The sequence below is a fragment of the Polyodon spathula genome, chromosome 6 (assembly GCF_017654505.1).
Source record: "Polyodon spathula isolate WHYD16114869_AA chromosome 6, ASM1765450v1, whole genome shotgun sequence".
In the NCBI taxonomy this organism is placed as follows: domain Eukaryota; kingdom Metazoa; phylum Chordata; class Actinopteri; order Acipenseriformes; family Polyodontidae; genus Polyodon; species Polyodon spathula.
Genome location: NC_054539.1, coordinates 57,187,642 through 57,209,349, shown reverse-complemented (window position 1 = coordinate 57,209,349; position 21,708 = coordinate 57,187,642). Strand labels below are relative to the sequence as shown.

Genomic DNA, 21,708 nt, shown 5'->3' with positions numbered 1-21,708 from the left:
TTTTTTTTACAATGTTTCACCAAATTATAGTAAATCTTATAAAAGTTTTTAATTAATGCTAATGAATTTATTTTCTTATTTTGGACGACACGATTAGATACCTGTGTGCTGTGTGTTTGTATGTGTTGTATGGGTGTGTATTTCTATGTACTAGATGTCAAACATATGCATGAAACCCAAATCAATTGATTCTGGTAGATGTTGCTGAGATGATGTAGTGCAAGATCTTCAGTTTGTACTGCATACAGCTTAACTTCAACACTGCTGTCTCTCTCTCTTCCATTCTCACTCTTTCTCTCTTTGCTGGGTCATTGTTTTGCTTCAAATGTATGATTGGTGAGTTTTAGTCTTTACACAAGCTTAATACCAACTTTCTGGGGCAGTCTGTGTTCTGTTTGCCACTTTAGTTGTTGAAACAAACTTTACTTAATCGCATAAGTTATTAATATGACTATTACAGATGACAGCAAATACTGTACTGGTGATCGTATACGATATGACAGCTATCTTGCATAGATGACAGTCATTTGTCATTGACAGTCAGTTGGGTATTTACAGTAAAAGTTCCACAGTTGCTGAAGACACTAATGTACAAAATGTTTTTTTTTTATTTATTTGATTACTGTAGAAATTCTAATGAATTATTTTGTATTATAGAAGTCTGGTTTCCCATAGACACACAGTGAGGGGGTTCGTTCAAACCATACTGTTAAAAATATATAAGAATTTGCAGAAGTTGATACACTTAGATTTTTCTAAAACTCATGATACATATTCATTAGTGTAAATCATAAAAAACACATACTGCACTCCATCGATTAATCTGTTTTCTAGTATTATCAATCATTTTGAGTTGTTCTGTTGTTCACGTATTGAGTGATCGGTTTTTTACATAGCTTTGCTGGGACTGAAGAGCCTTCCTCATTCCACTGAAATCGTGATAGTGTGACCTTTCAACTCTGCTAGCCCTGCCTACTCTACATATATACAGACAGAGGGAGAAGATGAGACTGAGAGAGTTGAGAGGTCACATTGTCACATGATTTAAACTGGGAAAGCCCGTTCCTTGCAATGGTAATTACTCTGTACTGGAGTAACAGAAGCACTCTAAGTAATCGCAAACACCATAAAATAGTAGAGGGGATATGTAAACAGTTATTTAATGACATTTCAAGCTAAATTCTTATAAATAACGTTTTGTAATCATATAACTTTTTATCGGCTGTTGTTAAAGGATCCAACAACATCCTGGTATTACCAGGATTATATCTGTAGCTTTGTAGTTGAAATATTTGCACATCCTGACAAGAAAAAGTGAAACTCCCTGCTGCTCTGTACAGTAAAGGAGAGGCCTTCACTGCTGAATATCTCTCCCAGCGCGGTCTCAGTGGTAGATTAGATGTATCGTGTGCAGCTGGTCTTTCATGTTTTGTGCTTGGAGCTGCCCTGGCACTAATGCCTGTGTTTTCTCTGCCTGAAGTGTTTGATGGATTAGGGGACCTCCTCATGCCTACAATGACACCCCAGGGTCAGGGAGCTGGAGCTGGACTTGTTGGCATGGCAGGGGCGCAGTCAGGTAAAGCCCTGGCAGGGGACCTGGATTCCTCTCTGGCTAACCTGGTTGGAAGTAAGTGGTGCTAAATGAATCTTCATGCATTTCCTAATTTTTGTATCCCCCCTAGTAAATGGGTTTTGTATGTTTTCAGAGGGGGCACAAATGATGGTTGTACACCCCCTATTGGTCATTACTAGAACCTCAAGACCATTGTTTTTTATGCCTCATTAACATAACAATATTCTTCCAAATCCATTGTCATATTGCTAGATTTCTGATAGTTTTCCAGATTTTTCTCCATAGCCTTTTTAGAATTTAGCCCTAATGGTTGAAAAAGGAAATTAGATAGTAATCCTGGTACATAAGAATCTAAGCAAAAACAGCAATAGAGAATTATACAAAGCACACATAACATGATGTTCCCAAAATCTTGATGGTGTAAAGTATCCCTTTAAGCTTTACTGTACCCAAGCTCATGTTTTCATATTATGGAATTTCTAGAGAATTAACAGCCTGTGCTAGCACAATTTTTTTTTTTCAATGTTTTCAATATATGCTGTATGTAATATTTTAGAGTCCAGTTTAATTTAGAAAGCAATATTTAACATTATTAATATCTATTGATATCTACAGTATAAATTACTGGGTTGGGTTACTGTAGTAGATGTGATTAAATTGCACGGATGCAGATGGTGGTACTGTAATTAATGTTATCTGTGTTTCTTCTTGGTAGATCTTGGTATTGCTGCACAGAAGAAGTAAGTATTTTTATGCAATGTTATTTTAGCTTTTTCCCTGTATCATTAAAATACATGCTTGTGCTAACAGATTTCCATTTTAGTTTTCTTTCTTAAGATATGTAAAAAGTCTTTAGGAGGTGCAGGTCTTAATGAATCAGACCTGCAGTGTTGTTGTAAAAATAGTTCCACTGTTTCTCATTTCTGAGAGTCCTCTGCCCTTGTATTTATGTAGCTGCATGCTAGCATGGCATTATTGCTAAAGGATGAAGTTCAGAGCACATAGTTCTGATTGCAGCACTGCCGCGGCTGTCCTAATAATATACAGCAGGAGTATGGGATTGCAGTTGATGTTGATTGCAGTCAACAGAACAATTATGATCAACGCTACGGTAACAGTAGCTAGATTGTGTTTGTATTTCCTAAATTATACAGCATATAATAAGCAAAATATAATTGTGTAATGGTGGTGATTAGTCTTGTGCGTCAGTGTGTTTGTGTGTTTTGCCTTCTGTTTCTACCTGCTAAATTACTGCTGTTCAATCTTCCCACCATATGTTTAAACCCTGCTACTGTCTCCTGCCCTCTGTCTCCATTTTAAAAAATGAAGACAAGAAAAGAGTGATATGCTCCTCCTGTCCCTACTTCTAAGTCTGCTTTACCTCTTGCAGGGATGTTAAGTGTAGCCACCATCCTATCAAAGTCTTGGTATTTCCATAAGATGATTGTGCCAGTTCATATTTCTGCTAATGGTATTAAAATGTGAATACTCATCCCACTGCCATAATTTTAAAGGCTCCAAAGAGACTTCAAATGAAAATGATTCGTATCTGGCCCCACACTGGAATCTGTCATGGGATTCAGAGAGGAACAGTTAGGTCATTTGAATCTCTTGTTTGCCTTGCAGAGATCTTCAGTGGAATGCCGGTGAAAAGAAATTGACAGGAGGTGTACACTGGCAACCAAAAGTAGCCCCAGCCACCTGGGGAACACCTGGCTCTCAAATGGTAAATATTGTCAACACAATGCTTTAAGATACATGTTTTGTGTTCAAAGTCTGTTTTTATTAATAAAACAATTTCTTTAAAAAAACGAAATCTTGACTGTTGCTGGTAATTCATAGTAGTAATGGTAGCAATAGGGTTAAACATTTAAGGTACAAGGAACATATGTTTCCCACAAATACAATTATGCTAACTTTTTATTTTTACAATGAGTTGCACAAAACAGGTTTGTACTGACAGGTTGGATCTGGGCATCGGAATTGTCCGTTTCCTTGTGAAGCTTGAGAGACTCTCAAATGTCTTTTAAAAATAAACTGTTTTGACAGTTGCTCAATTCCTTGTGTACCTTAAGGGGTTAAAGAAGGTAACATAGGTGACCTAAAAGTACACCTAGCTTTATTTTATAAACATTGGAATGTGAGGTGGAAATTTGGTAGTGTTTCCCAGTGATATTTAGGTGCTTCTAAAATTGTTTTTAAAAATACCTTTATTGCAAAGTGTGGTATACAGTACACTCAGTAATCAAGGTGGTATTGCTCAGTACTTTGAATTAGTCAGTTGGTGATTAAGACTATCTCTTCCTCAGCAGAATGGTTGGCCATTCCCTCATTATGTAAGTGGACCTGTTTTATTGCTGGCACTAATCAAATCATTAACTCTGACTGCTGGCAAATGGCAGACTGCAATGACACTGCTGTGACCGGTTTCCTTCCGACCTGAAATTATATATTTTTTATTAGCCATCACACAGGAATATTTTTCTAGATCTCCCCATTTAGTATTTTGAGGTCGCTGTTTCACGAAGCTGTAAGTTGTTGGACAATTTTGGTTTTACAGTAGATTGTCATAAAAGCCTGTTTAATTAAGACTTTATATCATACCAATTTCATCTATGTAGAATCCTTCTTGTAGAAGCATCCCAGGGTGCTTTAGAAACAAAATAAAACGATATCTTAACTGATCATTAGTTGAAGGACAAATCTACTTGGAAGTGAATCCAAGTGAAGTGAACTAAGTGCCCCCATAACATGGCTTTTAAGTCAAGGTCATGGAATTCCCAAGAGACTGTTAATGGCCGGTTTGTAAGGAATAAATAACACGAGCCAGAAGGAGCAACTTTTTAAAATCAATATGGTGATTCACTTGAAGCCAATGCAGTGAGCTTAAAACTGACAGGTAGACTTGGTATATGTAAGTATTCTGGCTGAAGCATTTTGAACTTGCAGTAAGTAAACTAAGAACCCAGGGTCTGTACTGTCAATTCCATTTGCCAATTATGATACACACTTAATGTTTGAAGATATTGTTCCTTGGTGGATAAATATAACTTATATTAAATATAATGCTTTCAGGTAAATATGAAAATATGTAACTATTTACATATTTTCTGGAAACAATATTCACATAGCAAAAGCACTTTTAATAGCAGCTTATTTTTTATTGCCGCTAGTAGAAAATAATTGCTTACTGACAGCACAAATGCTTGCACTGTCAATTAACCAATCAATAAAACCAATGTTGTTGTTCTTGACTAATACGGTATCTGAGCTTTCTTTTAGGCTGCTATTCTTATCAAAACAGATTTTTATCATTTTATATTTTCAATGTGGTGGGGGTTATACAATGTTGCTTGTGCTTGGCTGGTGCTATTCAAAATAATGTGTTTCCTGGTTATGTAAGGACTCTTCTCTCTCTCCCCCCATGCAGCCTGGATCAGTTCCTGCTGGGACTGTCCCGCCAGTTGGAGGGGTACCTCCAGTAGGAGCAGTCCCTCCTGGGGGACCCGTACCTCCAATGGGCACTGTTCCACCTCAGCCTGGGTTTGGGATGGTAAGTGGCCTACCTTGTAATGTTTTTGTCCCTTTCTTCAAGGGGACATTTTTGTCATCTTTAGTCCTTCTTTTCTGTCTTGTTTGTCTGCTGTCCATAATGTTTAACTCACAATTGTAAGATATGTAGAAGCTCTAAAAAATACTTGTATATTTATTTAAAACATATGTAACTTATTACCCTTGATGCACCATTCAGTTTGTTTTGTGCTCATTTCTTATGCTTTTTGGTGGACCATTCCAATCGTTAGGTGTTCTGTATTCAAATCCAGAGCATCTCTCCATCTAACACAGTTTCTGAGAGATGATAACTGGAATAAGTTGATGAAATACAATGTGCTTATTTGCATGTGGGTAGAGACTTTGGTGTAATACATTTTTGGAGCCTGAGGGGTACAAGGGGTTGGTCATACCAAACGGGAGCTCAACAGAATACGTAACTATGGTTACAAAATCTGTTGTGCTTTCATTTCTATCAGCCTTCCACGGCAGGAGCAGGCGCCCCCATGATGCCTCAGTCATCAATGATGTACCCCCAGCCCATGATGAGGCCGCCATTCGGAGCTTCTGGAGCACCGGTAGGTTGAATAATTCCATGAAATATGGGCAATAAAAATTTAATTATAAACTTTGCAGATCGTCTCAGCTAATCAGGTTCCGAGTAAAGCGACCATTTTCCCCACAGACAGATGCCTTCTAAAAGCTGACGACACTTTAGAATCTTAACTTGCTTTAACGTCTAGGTAGAATTACCATATTTGGGCTTGAATATGGCCACTTTGTGTTTATATCTACAAAGGCCTTTAGTAGCGGTTTCAAATAAAAATCTGATTTCAAATATCTTATACTATTGAGGAGCTACAACATTTTGTATGCCAAAATTCCCCAAAACATCCCTATTTTCAGAACTGTCAGCTATTTTATGAAAGTAGTCCAGGCTAAGCACAATATCACAAAGTACATTGCAAAATCTTGTCTAAAACCTGTTATCATGGTAATGTATGAAAAAAAAAAACAAGGGGAAATGAAGTTGTTTTTATTAAAAGTCGTTTTTATTTAAACTTAGGTAATTTATTACCTGTCAGAAATGAACTGTGGGACAAATTATCAATATAACTAAACATTTATAGCAACTATTTTATATAGCATCTTACCACACCTGCAAAAAAAATCAAAAACATGATTAAAAACATGAATTATAACATTGTGGTGGATACCTACAGTCTCAGGTGTTTCATTAACAAGCCCAGCTAACTTATCTTTGCTGTCCATTCCTTTTCAACCCAATCCATCTGCTGCTGTCTTTTTCGCCTGTGTATTAGCACTGCAGTGTTTATCAGCATGCCAAATTTAGAAGCAAGGCTGGTCGGGAATCATACATAACGGTTTCCTGTTGCATTCGGGAGCGAAGCATGCAACAGATGTCTTATGATCTATTTTAGCCGTTCATAACAAAGCCAAGCAGTTCTTATGCTTCTCTAGGTAGCCAGGAACTTGTAACGTATGGAACGATGAGGGAGGCTGACTTAATTTGGCTGTTGGCTCGTATAGCGGTATGTCATCATATATACCTATTCCCGCTAACTGCCTGCAAAGATGTTCTCTAAAGTGAAGATGAGAATATTTTCTGCATCTTTCAAAAATGGCTGTTCCCTCTTTTGTTCGTACAGATCTTGTAAGAGAAGGAAACTGTTGGTGACTGCTATGTCAATGAAGTGGTTTATTACAAAATTACATTTTGGTTTGGCTGATAAAGTTTAAAATATGTGGCTTTTGGGTGATCGGGGAGGTAGCACAGTTTGTGTAACCGATCAGTGTTATTTTCAGTGGCAAGATCGACAAAATGTTGTGCACCCATTATCGCCTTGAATCGATCGCATGTCATGAACGCCGTAACCCATAAGCTGTGATGTAAATAAGTCATTCTCCAACACCGATGAACGTCAGGCAACCGTACAATGCCCATGTAAATTATGAGGCCAATAAATCGCATTAACTCCTCTGGGTTAACTGCGTTCCAACCGCCTTGACTGCTATCGTAGCTAGGTTTTTCTACAACTAAATGCCACCCCTGGGCATTTGTAAATATGCAGATATCATCGATGTTAACCTGTGTGAAAAACAGGTGGAAAAAAACGATTTCACTGGTAAGCTTAGCTGTGGTGGATCGAAGAGCGCGGATAACCATGGGGATGTCAACTCCTACAGGACGACTAGGTCTGAAAGGGAGCGGTCACAGTGTCTCTAGGTCTGCATCTTCATATGTGAAGAAACCTCTCTTCATCGTCAAAGTGGACTGGAGCAGGTTCTGCAGAACCAGCAGGTGTGGAGGCAGTAGTGTGGGCAAGTGTGTAGCGAGCTGGTGCAGACCTGTCTGGTGACCAGTGATCTGGTGCGTCGGGTCAGTATGTACAGCGGCGTTTGGTGATCAAGGAGTGTGCATGGTCTGCATCTGTGGTGGCCGTTCCAGAGAAAGACAAACAATTATGAATACATAAAAATCAATTCAACATCAATCAATCAACCAATTTATTTTTATATAATGCCTTTCGTGGCAATGCCATGCCAAAGCACTTTACAGGAAAATTACAAAAACTACAAATTACAATGTCAACAAAAACTAAAAACTGGATTACAAAATTACAAAAATGCAATGAATGTGGCAACACTTTTACCAAGCAAACAAATAAATAAAAAACAAAATGAATAAAGGTGTGTGCATACTGTCAACAGCATAAGCCTCTTGTCCTTTTCAAGCGTCTAAAGAAAAAAAAGAAATACTATTCAAGTTCTTATTTTAGGTATTGAGTCTAAATGTGTATTGCTTTATAATTTCAGAGACAAGTACCTTCAAACAGAGCTGTAGATCAGGCAAATGTTCAGTAGTTGCATTTTTTAATGATGTGTATACGATAATGCTCAATATCAATGTATAATAATGCCTTTAACTCACACTCTCTCTGCCTATACCCAGCAAACCAGACAAAACCCACAAAAAGAAAGAAAGAAAAAATCTCAATTTTTAAAAACAACATGTTTTTATTTTATTTTAAACAACACAATTGGGTAATTGTGGAGGGATTATGATGGTGTGTGTGTGTGGGGTCGGGGGTAAAATTAGGTTTTATAAAAAAAAATATCATGTTTCGCTCCTCATTACTTTAAATATTTTTTTTTTTTTTACTAAGCTTTGTGTCTTCTGTATACTAAGAGTTTTCCCTTCCCGCTGGTATTTATTGTTTGTTGTTTGGCAACCAAAAGTTCAAAGTTCGTCTTACATGAATTAGTTTTTCTGCTTTAAGTCCTGTGTGATATTAAGCTGTGATCGTTGTGGATCAATCACAACAGGGGGGGTAAAGCTGTGTCAACAATGAATATTCTCTGTAACAAATAGCATCATGAATGAGAAAAAAACATGCAATGATTGGACAAGTTTACAATGAGATAACGTTATTATTCTTAAAATGTGCAAAGCAATTATTTTTAAAGCATGCCACTGGTTTATAACAAACTCGACAATGTTGTTCCACTAAGTCTCATTTTATAGTAATAAATGTCTAACGTTACGCTCTCCGTTTTCATAACAAACTAGTTGGTAAAGGCTGTCTGTGTCTGCTTGTTTTCATTCCAAGTCTCATTTTATAGTAATAACTAGACTCTTAATTGAACTGACAATTTGCTTAAACAGATTTTGGTTTTATGTCGTTTTAACTATAACTGTGTTTATGTTGCAAAACGGTTCAAGCAAAAGCACGGTTTAACAAATTAATTAGTTTTTGAGTTAACACTTAAGTCAAATTTCTGACTAGAAAAAATTTTTGACAGGGTAAATTCGTTTAACCTTGAGTTGATGTCAAACAAATTCGTTTGTTAACTGTGAATCAAAACACACAATTGGAGTAACAACTTTAGTAAGTAAGATCGAAGAGTGGTTGTAAACTACATGAAGTTTAACTGATAACCAAAACTGGTTATTGGACGAAAGTTTGTTATTTCGTTTAACCATGCATAAATTTAGGTAATAAAAAGGAACTTTTTTTTTTTTTTTTTTTTTTTTTTTTTTTTTTTTTTTTTTTTTTTTTTTTTTTTTTTTCTTTTTTTTTTTTTTTTTTTATTTTTTTGTTTTTTTTTTTTGGTTTTTTTTTTTTTTTTTTTTTTTTTTTTTTTTTTTTTTTTTTTTTTTTTTTTTTTTTTTTTTTTTTTTTTTTTTTTTTTTTTTTTTTTTTGTTTTTTTTTTTTTTTTTTTTTTTTTTTTTTGGTTTTTTTTTTTTTTTTTTTTTTTTTTTTTTTTTTTTTTTTTTTTTTTTTTTTTTTTTTTTTTTTTTTTTTTTCTTTGTTTGGTTTTTTTTTTTCTTTTTTTTGTTTTTTATTTTTGCTTTTTTATTTTTTTTATTTTTTTTTAACATTTTATTAAGTTTTTTTTTTTTTTTTTGATTTTTTTTGTTTAAGAGTTTATAAACAAATTAAAAAAACTGTCGTTTAAGCACTAAGTCTCAATTTTTAGTTTTTTTTTCAACTAAGGAACATGTTTTTTTTTTTTTTTTTTTTTTTTTTTTTTTTTTTTTTTTTTTTCGTTTGTTTCTGTTGGTACATTATATTTCCTTGTTTTATTAGCGTTTTAAGTTTTTAAAGTTTTCAACAGTTCTAAACCAATTCCATGGGATTAGACAAATTCTTCCAACTTTAACTAGATCCTTAATTTAACTGATAATTTGCTTAATTAGATATATTTCCTTGTTTTCAGCTGTTAAACAGTTGCAAAGTTCAAGCTAGGTGCAACATTTTATAAGTAACTTGAACTCTGCAACTGTTTAAGAGCTGAAAACAATTAAAAAGGTCTAATTAAGCAAATTATTAGTTCAACTAAGGGTTTAGTTAAGCGATTGAGAGCTCAGTTGAAAACCAGAGCATTCATTCTAATGCTTCTCACCAAATTTGATACGTACTTACACCTTGAGTTAAGTTTGATACCTTTAACCTGCTTTCCAAACAGAATATAAACCAATTAACATAAACTGCTAAATAAGCACCACATTCCTGTGACTGTCAAAAGAAATATGTAGCAAAGTTTTAAATAACATGTTTACAAGGATAATCATGAATAAACTAAAATAGCATCGCTCTTTGATCTTATCAAAGTTGTCAGTTATTTTTGCTTGCCTGGTTAGCTCGCAATAACCAAAATATCACTCAGTCTCATTCCCAGTAGCGTATACCCAGGCATGTTTTGAATTTTTTCATGCATGAAATTAACCTTTCATTTGCCGAACTAATACCAACATTTGCATATGGCGAAAATATGTTGGAAAAACAAATCCATTGATTTTCATGTGAAAACATTGCCTTAATTTCTTTCCATATAAATGCATATGTAACATTGTAATTATAACAGTAATTATAACATACTTTTCAACCAGAGTGTATCTAATACTGTAGTGCAGTGGTTCCCAACCCCCAGTCATTGTATAAGTAACTTGAAATATGCAACTGTTTAAGAGCTGAAAACAAGTCCAACAGTGTCAGCACCAGTCTGACCAGTCCCAGCAGTGTCAGCACCAGTCTGACCAGTCCCAGCAGTGTCAGCACCAGTATGATCAGTCCAGCAGTGTCAGCACCAGCCTTACCAGTTCCAGCAGTGTCCAGTAAACTCCTAGTCTTACCAGTTCCAGCTGTAGCATCAGTGTCTGACATTTCTGACAATGTGAATAGGGTCATTTTAGGTTGGTGTGGTTTTGCTTGTAGACAATTTGTTTAAAAAAACAGGGGTCATGAAATTTCAATCATCATCTAAGGTGGGTCACTGGCTAAAGAGTTAGCAACGTATATTGCTTTGCAATTTGCATTAATAGTCTCCAGGCTTTGTAAAATGATAACTTTCACCTTTGTAACATATACAGGATATGCAAGGTTTTTTGGGGGATTTTTTTGTACAAAAATTAGATTTTTGATAAAAATCTATTCCTAGCTGCACCCCGCATTGTTTTAGCATTTATCAAAATTGGGCCCTAAGTTTTATAATTGCCTGTTTGTATCATTAGTAAATTAACATTTGAACAATTCACATCTTACCAAACAAAAAAGGGACAAGCTAGACATTTTAATTTAAGAGCCCGTATTCATTTTTAACTAGAATTGATGTTTTATTTGTCCTTTTAGAAAGAAAAGTGCTACATAGCTTTGAAAGTCTGGTCTGTGGCGTTTTGAAAGTTTGATCATTGCAGTACGGTATACAGAAATTGTTAATATTCACTTTACAAAGAAAAGTTTTTCTCTGTGTACCTAACTGCCTTCCTCTATACCATGAATGTGCTGTTTCTTGCACTCTCTATAATCACATGTAAACTAATCAGCATCTTTTTTCTTCCCCTAATACTTGATAACCATAGCTTTGTCTTTGTCTAACTGAAGTGCTTATTTAGCATTTTTTTTTGTAATCGTCATGGTATTTCAAAGGATTGTTTATACCCTGATTCTGTTTAGAATCTTTCAAACAGTATGTCAGTTTTCTATTTTAATATATATGGTGTTTATTTAAAAAGTTTACCCAATAACACATTATAAAAGTGTAATTAGAAACTTAGACACTTAAATATAATTAAATTATAATTAAAACACACTTTCATTTAAATATGTTGTGGCAGGCTGGCGAGTGGACAGAGGCCCAGAGACAGACTGCAGTTCAAAAAAAATATATACTTTTATTATAAATTAACGCAAAATAAACATGCACAAGGGCAAAACAAAGATGTTTAAACACAAATACCTAAACAAAGAAAACAAACTTACAAAAAATAAGGTTTCCAGGCTGGGCAATGCCTTCACTGGATTCAAAACCACAAACCACCAAAAAACCACCAAAAAACCACCAACCTGCTTCCTCAGCTCCCTCCTCTCTACTGGGAGGCTGAGGCCTCCTTTTATGCCAGGTGGCTAAATGATAATTGATTAATTACATTAGTTGATTGCTCCCACCTGGGGCAATCAACCTGGGCATGGAGGAGAATTTAACTCCATCCCTGCCAGTATTTCCAAGGGCAGAGCCCTGCTCTGCCACATATGTAAACACATCTACAGGAGGTGTTGAAATGTTCACCATTGGCATTTATACACAACTGACATCATTGACTCCTCAATAGGGTTTTTAAATAATTCTGTGCACATTGTGTATGCTTTTGTTTCAGTATATGGTTCAACATGTTGCTTGATGTTTAACACCATTATTAACTTAACAAACAAACCAAAAAAATAAGTTATTGAATAAAACATGTATTCACTCTTTTACAGTTCACTCTCAGCTGATGTGATTCAGCTGATTATAGCTAAGTAAATGGCAGTAAACGTCACAACTGTCACAGGATCTTTGTTATAGTCCCCTCTATTCATATACATCTTGAAAAAGAAAAGGAAATCTGATATTCTATTTTCATTCTTCTAATATATTATTGGGTACACCTCTAAATAAAACACCCTGTTTATCAGACCTTGATGTTTATTTGATATAGCCACCTGAAATTTCTTTGTATAATGAGAAATTAAATACTTTTTTCTAAGTAAGTTATCAAGAGATGAAAAAAAAATAATAATCGATCCGATTTCACAGTATACCCGACAGTCCACCAGCAGAATGGGTCCCCTCCGGGAACCTCTAACATGAAGAACTTGGATAGGGGACAAGAGAAAGAGACAGACAGGCGAGAGTAGGGTTGACAGCCAGCAATTGGCTAGTATCACACTGGACAGCAGATTATGGGTGGCAGACATTGCAGGGAAATAACATATGTGAACCCATTTAGGATTTCACTGTTCAAAATTAATTCAGAAGAAAGAATTTTAGCTCACGCGCAAGTACACAAACCACCACAACCACGACCTACGTTGAAACAAAAAAGTCACAATGCAATTTCCGAACTAATGGTAAAAAATGTTTTGGTTAAATCCTGTTTTCATCAACTACATCAAGTTTGCAGTCCACAAAATCCCTTTCATCTATTTTAGATCTATTTCAAAGCAATCTTTAACCCAAGAAAATGTTTAAAAACAGTCCTTAAAAAAATGTCTTAAAGGTTTTGTGACATTGGTTTGAAAAAATGCTTGAAGTTAACATTCAAACTGGACCTGCTAACGCAGGTGCAGGAGCTGTAATTGCCATACAGGTGCATTTGTGCTTCTCACACTGTGCTAGTATTGTACATTGTTTGTTAAGACTGAGTGTCTGTCCTGTGTTTAACTTGTGTTGCTTCTAATGTCTCCGTGTCCCTTCCTTCTCTTTGTGCTTGACATCCTGTATCCTGACATCCATGACATCCTGTATCTGCTAGCTCTCTCCAAGCCCAACACCTGCAACCCAGAGCCCCAAGAAACCGCCAACAAAGGATCCACTAGCAGATCTTAACATCAAGGACTTCTTGTAAACCTTTAAGGTACGTGGTGCCCTGGGCCTGGGCCAGTTGAGTCGTGCTCCTTTTCTGTTTGTGGCATAGGTTCTGTTTTTAATTGTGAAGTTAGTCTACTGAGCAAAAAAAAACTATAAGGGAGCAGGTCATTCTGTGAAAAAAATCATGCGACAAGTAACATCCTACCCCCTCCTGTTTACACCAAATGTGGAGCTTAGGTGCTTTCAAAGGGTCAAAAGTTACAGAGAGATAAAAATGTGGTTGATTTTGGATGTTTAATTGACCGTTAACTAAAACACTATTTGTGCTAGAGACTTGTGAGTTTAATTTTGTTGGACACATTTGCAAAACAAACAAGAAAAGTTAGTTTGACCTTGGGGAAAGGTCAGTGGATCTGCTTCACATATACAAAGTTACAGGAAGGTAATATTGCAAACCAGTTTAACCGCTGTCACTGTGTATAAAAGACATTTATTTAACCAACAGTAGTAACAGATATCCTGTTTTAAAATTTAAAAAAAAAAACACTATAGCATTTGAGACCTATATAACAAATGGAAGTGGAATTATTTTGTTATCTTAAATCACTTTAAGTTCTGGGTTTTCAGCATTGACCATGATCTCTTTTTCAACATCGCTATAATTTCGTCAATCCTGCCACTATTAACTCAACTTCAATTTGTGATGGTATCTAGGGAACAGCCAAGAGACAGACATAAAGCAACCAGCTTGCAAACTGTGTATATGAACAGATTTATTTGCTTGGAACACAAATAAATCTGAGGGGGAAGGGTGTTAAAGCCAAGATGGAATGTCATGGAATGACCCAAGCACTGTATAAAAGTACTTGGTAAATTCTGTTAATATTTGAAGCATGGAACAGTGTGTCTGTTTTTTGCAGAATTAGTAAATTCTAAGCTGACATTTTTTAAAACAAGAAGCTGACAGCCATGTGGGCTGTGTGAATACAGTTAGAATTTAAAGACAGCCAGAGCCATTACGTTATGAAAAATACTTTTGCATTAAAAACAAGCAGTGCACCTGCAGAATAGGAGTCTCTTCACTGCTGAAACCTGGGTGGATTGCACTATTATTATGATACTAATCCTCCTGTCACCCCTGTTTTTTTTTTTTTCCTTCAGCTGCTGATCTTGTGACTGGACCCTTGAATGCGACAGCTTGGTGTCTGCAAACAATTATTGATAACCAGAAGCTCCTAGCTTGTCACCAGTACAAAATTTAATTCAGACTTTTATTCCTACAGTACTTGTAAAAATGTTGTCACACAATTGTGAAAGTGAACCAAACAAATATGTGCTTATCTAGATGTTAACCCTTCCTATAACAAGAATTTGTGCATTTTGATCATAACTTTTAAGTGTTTGCAAATTTGAACGATGGACGTATGTTTCTGATGCCTTTCAGTGCTTCTCTGTACCTCTCATAAGGTGGCAGATATGCAGCTATTATGCCATTTGGAGAAATGTGTATTTCAAAAGGTTTTCAGTATATATAAAAAAATCACTAGCGAATCCTAGGATTTCCTCTGTATCTGTTACGAGCATATAGTTGTGATTCAGATTATCAAATGTGTGTAAGAAGTAATGTGACCTTAATCTTTATCTCACATAGTTGGTCTGGATTTATTTGGAGAATCATATATATATATATATATATATATATATATATATATATATTATATATTATATCTTGGGGTATTAATATATATAGTATATATGTGTGTGTGTGTGTGTGTGTGTGTGTATGTAGAATTTTGAAACCCAGTACACCACCGTTGTATTTTGTTTTTATTTTGTGCTTTATTCTAAGAATCATTCATACTTTTCAAGTATTACTGAATTTGTTAAAAGCCTATATGTATTTCAGGAGAATTTATCAAGTTGTCAGATTAGGGGGTAGGTGTACTAAGATGGGCCAGTCGCAGTGCAAACACACCGCAATTTGCATTTTCGTTGCAACACTTAATTTAAATAAAACCTAATTTAAATATTTATTGCACCTTGTTAGCGAGATCTCTAGCATTATACATTGCGAGAGTCGTGCAACATTGTTCAAATAATTAGCTGGAGTTGAGTTGTGGTTTGCTGCAGCAGAGAAGGCCAAAGAATAACGTCTATGCATGCAAGTGTACAAGAATCAAAATAACATTGTTTTTGTTAAATGGAAACATTGTCTGTACAATGCATTCTGTTCCGTCTTCATTTTATTCAACAGGGAAATACCTGTAAGAGTTACATTTTTAAGGTAGTATAGTTTGTTGTCGAGGTCACATGCATCAGGTACACAAAGGAGGTTTTCCTACAGTATAAGTCAATAATCCTTTCTTCATCTTCAACCAGAAACTATTTCACTCACAATTCATCAAAACACAATCCTCACAGGTCTCACTCCTCAAACTTCCCAAACTACCCTACCAGAACGAGACTAGAAACTGCCTTATATAATCACACAGATAACAAGCTGCAGGTGCTAAGCATTATCCCCTGATTGTTAAGCAGCACCTGCTTTGCAGCCCAAGCATCTTGGGAAATGTAGTTTTATGAATGTCCACCATTAAAACCATGTGGACTACATTTCCTTGTAACCCATAACCACATACATATTTCATAAAGGGTAGGGGCTTCACAGAATTTGTGCTCTGACATACCATCCATCCAGGACTTTACCCCACACATTATCACATATCCTCACCCCCAGCAGAGACCCAGTGGGGTGAGCGACAGCAGACAAAAGACAATGAACATGGGAGAGACCGTCGGCTTTACCCATGGCCAACCCTGGCTAATGTTTCACAGAGAAATGAAAAGACTAAACTGAGGAACCAGTGGGTCACTCTGGCATTACGTTCCTTATTGTAGTGCATCTAGAAGAGAGGGGCATGATCAGTCACTAACACAAAATGCCTACCTAACAAATAATATTTTAAGGAATCTAAAGTTTACTTTATGGCAAGGCACTCATCCACCACGGCATAGTTTTTTTCTCTAGTGACGATAGTTTCCTACTTAGGAAAAGAACGGGGTGTTGTTCTGAGCCAATACTGCGATGAAATAGCCCCCAACCCAACAATAAAAATCCCTGGAAAAGTATGGAGTCGCCGAAACCAGTTGTCGACAAAGGGCGTCTTGCAGGGAACGAAAGACTGTCTCAGCCTCCGCACTCCAAGCCACCATAGCGAACCCCTTTCTCTGGTCAAATCTATGAGAGGGGCCACAATCATAGCAAAACTGGGAATGACACATCTATATTAGCCAAGGAGACCTAGAAAAGCCTGTACCATTTTCTTAGAAAAGGGCCGAGGCCAATTAGGAATAGTCTCCACATTACTATCCTGGTGACGAACAACACCTCTCCCTATATAGTACCCCAAATATTTCAGCCTCAGCACACAGCTGGATTGGCAGTAAAGCCAGCCATCCTGGTGTTGGACAACAGCTTTTGAACCTTATGTAGACGCGAGTCCCAGTCCTCTCTAGGAATGACGACGTCATCCAAGTAAGCGGACACATACACCGGATGGGGTTTAAGAAGTCTAACAACTTTTTCAGGATTGCAGTTTTTAGCCTCGAATCCGATAAGGCTTAAAGTTAATACAGGTCCCTGGCTTCATGATAATGTCATGTTTAATGACACCAGTTTTGCCAGGCACTACAGAAAGTTCCCTTAATTCCTGGGTTTGACTCTCAGACAGGGTGTCAGCTATCAAAATCTGAGTTTTTGCCAGAGGCTTATCAGTGGGGTACGTGTCCATGGTAACCAACATTTCCCTGTCCTTCCACGCCTTCACTAAATTAATGTGGTAGAGCTGCAGTCTGGCTGCTGAACTTTGTAATTTCTTTTTTTATTTCAGTTATTTCATAGGCTCCTCTCCATGTGGCAAGAAGCTTACATTCCACCGTGGGTACCAGCACTAAAACCCTATCACTGGGTTGAAAACCCCGAAGCCTTGCATTTTTATTACAAGTAAAGCTCAGTGCTTCCTGTGCCTGTCTAATGTGCACTTTGAAAAAGGGCGTGACAGCAGCGATCTTGCATCTGAGCAATATGGTCAATAACATTGCAGTAGGGGGTAGACTGTTGCTCCCATGTCTCTCTAGCTATATCAAGTATTCCCAGACGGTGTCTGCCATAAAGTAGTTAGAAGGGAAAAAAAAACAACGATGCCTGGGAGCAAACAAGATATGGCAAGAGAAAATAAAATATTTCCCTTCCCTGTCAACAACTTTCCTAAGCATGGACTTCAACGTTTTGTTGAACCATTCTACTAGTCCAGCAGGGGATGATAGATAGAAGTCCATAGGTGCTTAATCTTAAATAATTTACATAACTCTGTTTTCAATTCAGACCTGAATGGGTCCCCTTGGTCAGTTAATGTCTCTAGGGATACCAACTCAGCCAAACATTAATTCCACAGCCATGTTTTTCACAGAAGTGCTATGAAGGAGAACTGCTTCCGGATACAGAGTAGCATATTCCAAAATAACCTAAATGTATTGGTTCCCCCTGGCAGATTTTCATAAAGGACCCACTATATCCATAGGTATGGTTCAAAGGTAATTTCTATGATTGGAAGGGGCACTAGGGGACTGAAACACTTGCAATGAGGTAGTACACTGGCATTCTGGAGATGTGGTACAGTGCTTGGTTATATAAGCATGTTCACCTGACCAAAAATATCTCCTAAGGATACTTTCTCTAGTTTTATCCACTCCCAGATGTCCACCCAGCAAATGTCCATGCACTAAATTTAAAACAATGCGACGTAAAAGGTTTTAGAGCTAAAAGTTGTTCTGCAATATCCCTAATTTATCAACCTTAAACAACAAGCTATCCCGCAATGAAATGGTGAACAGTAAGAGGAATCCCTTTATTTACTTGAGTCCCATTCATCACTTGGACCCTCTCACAAGCATGTATCAACATGAGGTCATCTGTGCAGTCCCAAAATTTTCAGGGCTGACCCCAAACTCAGGCAATTCGATTTCAGGCATATTCTCTGCACTATTAGCTGTGCTTGCACTGTCAGGACCATTCCCTGCAGTTTTGGCTTGTCGTCTTTCTCTTTGCAATTTTCTGACCTTAAGTTTCTGAGAAACAGGTCCAGATCGTCAAATGGAAGTATAGTAGACAGATCCACTCTTAAAGGCTCTATTATTCCCTCAATATTTTTGGTGTGTGGAGTCAACATGCTTTTTTTCCACAACTGTATAAAATTAAGTATCGCCCCAATATAACAGGTACACAAAGGAGGTTTTCATACAAGCATAAGTCAAAAATCCTTATTCACCTTCAACCAGAAACTATTTACTCACAATTCACCAAAACACAATACTCACAGGTCTTACTCCTCAAACTCCCCAACCAGAATGAGGCTAGAGACTGCCTTATATATTCACACAGATAACAAGCTGCAGGTGCTAAGCATTATCCCCTGATTGTTGAGCAACACCTGCGCTAGAGCCCAGTGCATCCTGGGAAATGTAGTTTTGTGAATAAATGTCCACCATTAAAACCATGTGGACTATATTTTCTTGTAACCCATAACCATATACATATTTCATAAAGGATAAGGGCTTCATAGAATTTGCACCCTGACATACTGCTTATCCAGGACTTTACCCCACACCTTATCACATATAATAATATATATATATATATATATATATATATATATATATATATATATATATATATATATATATATATAGACACACACAGACACAGTACACCCTATATATATATAGACACTCACACAGACACAGTACACCCTCGCTATAACGCCCTTCATTATAATGAACCTTTGGCTATAACGAACCTGGCCACTGGAACCCAAATAAAAAATATACTATTGTAGTGTATGTGAAGTTCATGAACAATTGGAGAAGGAGGGGCTGTGCTTCACATCAGTCGACAGGCACGGATCACAGGAGCTGCTGGTGGTTGGCCGTGGAGTGGGACATGGTGGGACTAACTGGGGTTAAGGACGAATGAAAGGGAGTGATTGTTATTGTGAAGCAGAGAGAGAAGCGAATAAACATAATAATTCCACCATGAGATTCCTTAAAAAAATTAATTAGTTTTAGCAGAGTAGGTTGTGGCCCACAGTGACCTGTTAATTGTTAATTAACAATTGGCAGATTGTCTTTGATCATTAATTACAGTAATTCGATCTGAGTTTGGCCCTGAATCGACTGAAGGCTCATTCTTAGCGTTAAGGATTTATGTCAAAATATGCACACACTGTCAACATCCCGGTCTGTATGCACAGTATCATGCCACCTCTGCAGCGAAGTCAACTCTTTTGCCTTAATAAGAAATTCGCACTATGTAACTGCCTCCGAAACGAAAATCATTTTATGTTGCAACAAAGCTGGAAACTATATTGATCGTTTGAAAAAAAAAACACTAATTTTTTGGCTTTTTCAGCAAATATGAGGCAAAGCAAAATTGGCCAACCCCCCCCCCCCCCCCCAAAAAAAAAACCCAGCAAATAAAATATTGAGGATTTGATTAACTTTTCATGTCAGGTTGATTTAGAATAAAAACTTAGTTTGGGATTTTTGCATGTTGGCTTAAGATTTGGTGTACTTTGAAACAAATCATATCAGATTGATACTGAATAAAAATTCAGCTTTATTTGGGGATTTGTGCTTTTTTTTGTACTGCGATTTAATTATTTAATGAATTGGATAAAGCAAAAGCAGAATACTGCGTACTTGAAATGAACAGGTTTCTACTTTTATTCACAATCTCATCTCATTAATTTACTCAACAGTTTATCCTTCATTTTGATTCTCCTTTCATTATGATGAACAAAAGGCTTGGTCTCCAACAGGTTTTAGTGAGGGTGTGTACTGTATATATATATATATATATATATATATATATATATATATATATATATATATATATATATATATATATATATATATAATATAATAAATATAATAATAATAATAATAATAATAATAATAATAATAATAATAATAAATGAAAGGCAGTTTAATCCTATCTGTATCTACAGTGGGGCCCCCACCGTCACCCCCCAAATAAAAAATGTGTTTCTATCAAAAAGCTTTTCTTAATCATACAGGTGTAACCCATTGCTAAACCGGACATGTTTGTCTGACATTAGGAAGTGTCGGGTTTAAAACAAAAACAAAACAAAAAATCACACGCACATACATTTACAGTGCTCGATGTATTTTAAATGTATAAATCATTGTGCTAAAATAACACTGATGTGTTTTAGGTAGGATACACTTTACAATATTAAAAAATATATAAATCTGTACAATATACAGTACAGTAGCAAAATCAAATGAACACACTTCCTTTTTATTTTAGCCTGTAGGCTACTGGTACAGTAACACAAAATAAGTCATGCTGCTGCATTGCACACATCAGTGTAATGCGAATAAAAGATTATTTTAAATTGAAACTAAATGATTTTTGCTATTATTATTATTATTATTATTATTATTATTATTATTATTATTATTATTATTATTATTATTAACTTGGCAGCCTAGACAATTCATCAAAGTAGATCATGGTGCCGCATTGACAAGTTATAATTCTTACAGAGGGACAGTCAATTCTCATTAATATTAATTTCAAGGGACTATCAACATATTTTGCATTATACCTCTAATTCGTCATTAGTTAGCCTATAACCTAAATGTATACTGTTCGTTTTTATTTAAGTCAGTCAGTGGTGCAGTGCAAAATTGTGCACAATTACAAACCAGCTGCACATTAATAGAATAGGTGTGTTTCTTATTCCTATACAGATGCCCAGAATGAGCTGAAGTTGTTAACGGCATATGTGTGCAGTCTATTGCTCCCTGGTTTTAGGGGAAAATAGGTATTTTGCTGTTCGCCTCAAAAATGCAATACACGAGAAAAGGTGGACTGGGAAATGTCAGCAACAATTGCGACAGTTTAAAACATTCTTTCAAAAGTTCTTAAAAAAATGATGCAACTGTAAGTCTTGTAATTATCTGCAGCTTTTGTACATCTCATTCTAATATTTGCGAACCCTGATGTGCACCATCTCCATCCCCTTTTTGTGAATTTATGCGGGAACACTCATAACTACATACTCTGCAAAGCATTCCCTAAAAAATCACAACACTTTAGTAAACCTGCCCTAGGTGTTCAACTTTT

General features: G+C 36.1%; 1 protein-coding gene across 15 annotated transcripts in view; it reads left to right on the top strand.

The window, feature by feature from the left end:
- LOC121317380 (clathrin coat assembly protein AP180-like) overlaps nt 1–15,179 on the top strand; it is a 72,370-nt gene extending 57,191 nt beyond the window's left edge. For 6 of the 15 annotated variants that reach the window (XM_041253241.1, XM_041253253.1, XM_041253251.1 and 3 more), the window contains 8 exons: nt 1,481–1,627; nt 2,289–2,313; nt 3,200–3,299; nt 3,883–3,909; nt 5,004–5,126; nt 5,605–5,703; nt 13,444–13,545; nt 14,661–15,177. In XM_041253241.1, coding sequence (XP_041109175.1) covers nt 1,481–1,627; nt 2,289–2,313; nt 3,200–3,299; nt 3,883–3,909; nt 5,004–5,126; nt 5,605–5,703; nt 13,444–13,536 — 614 coding nt within the window. In that variant the 3' untranslated portion in view covers nt 13,537–13,545; nt 14,661–15,177. Of the gene's footprint in view, nt 1–1,480; nt 1,628–2,288; nt 2,314–3,199; nt 3,300–3,882; nt 3,910–5,003; nt 5,127–5,604; nt 5,704–13,443; nt 13,546–14,660 lie in introns of all 15 variants that reach the window. The other 9 variants (XM_041253243.1, XM_041253249.1, XM_041253245.1 and 6 more) reach the window with 5 other exon arrangements.
- The last annotated feature ends 6,529 nt before the right edge of the window (nt 15,180–21,708 follow it).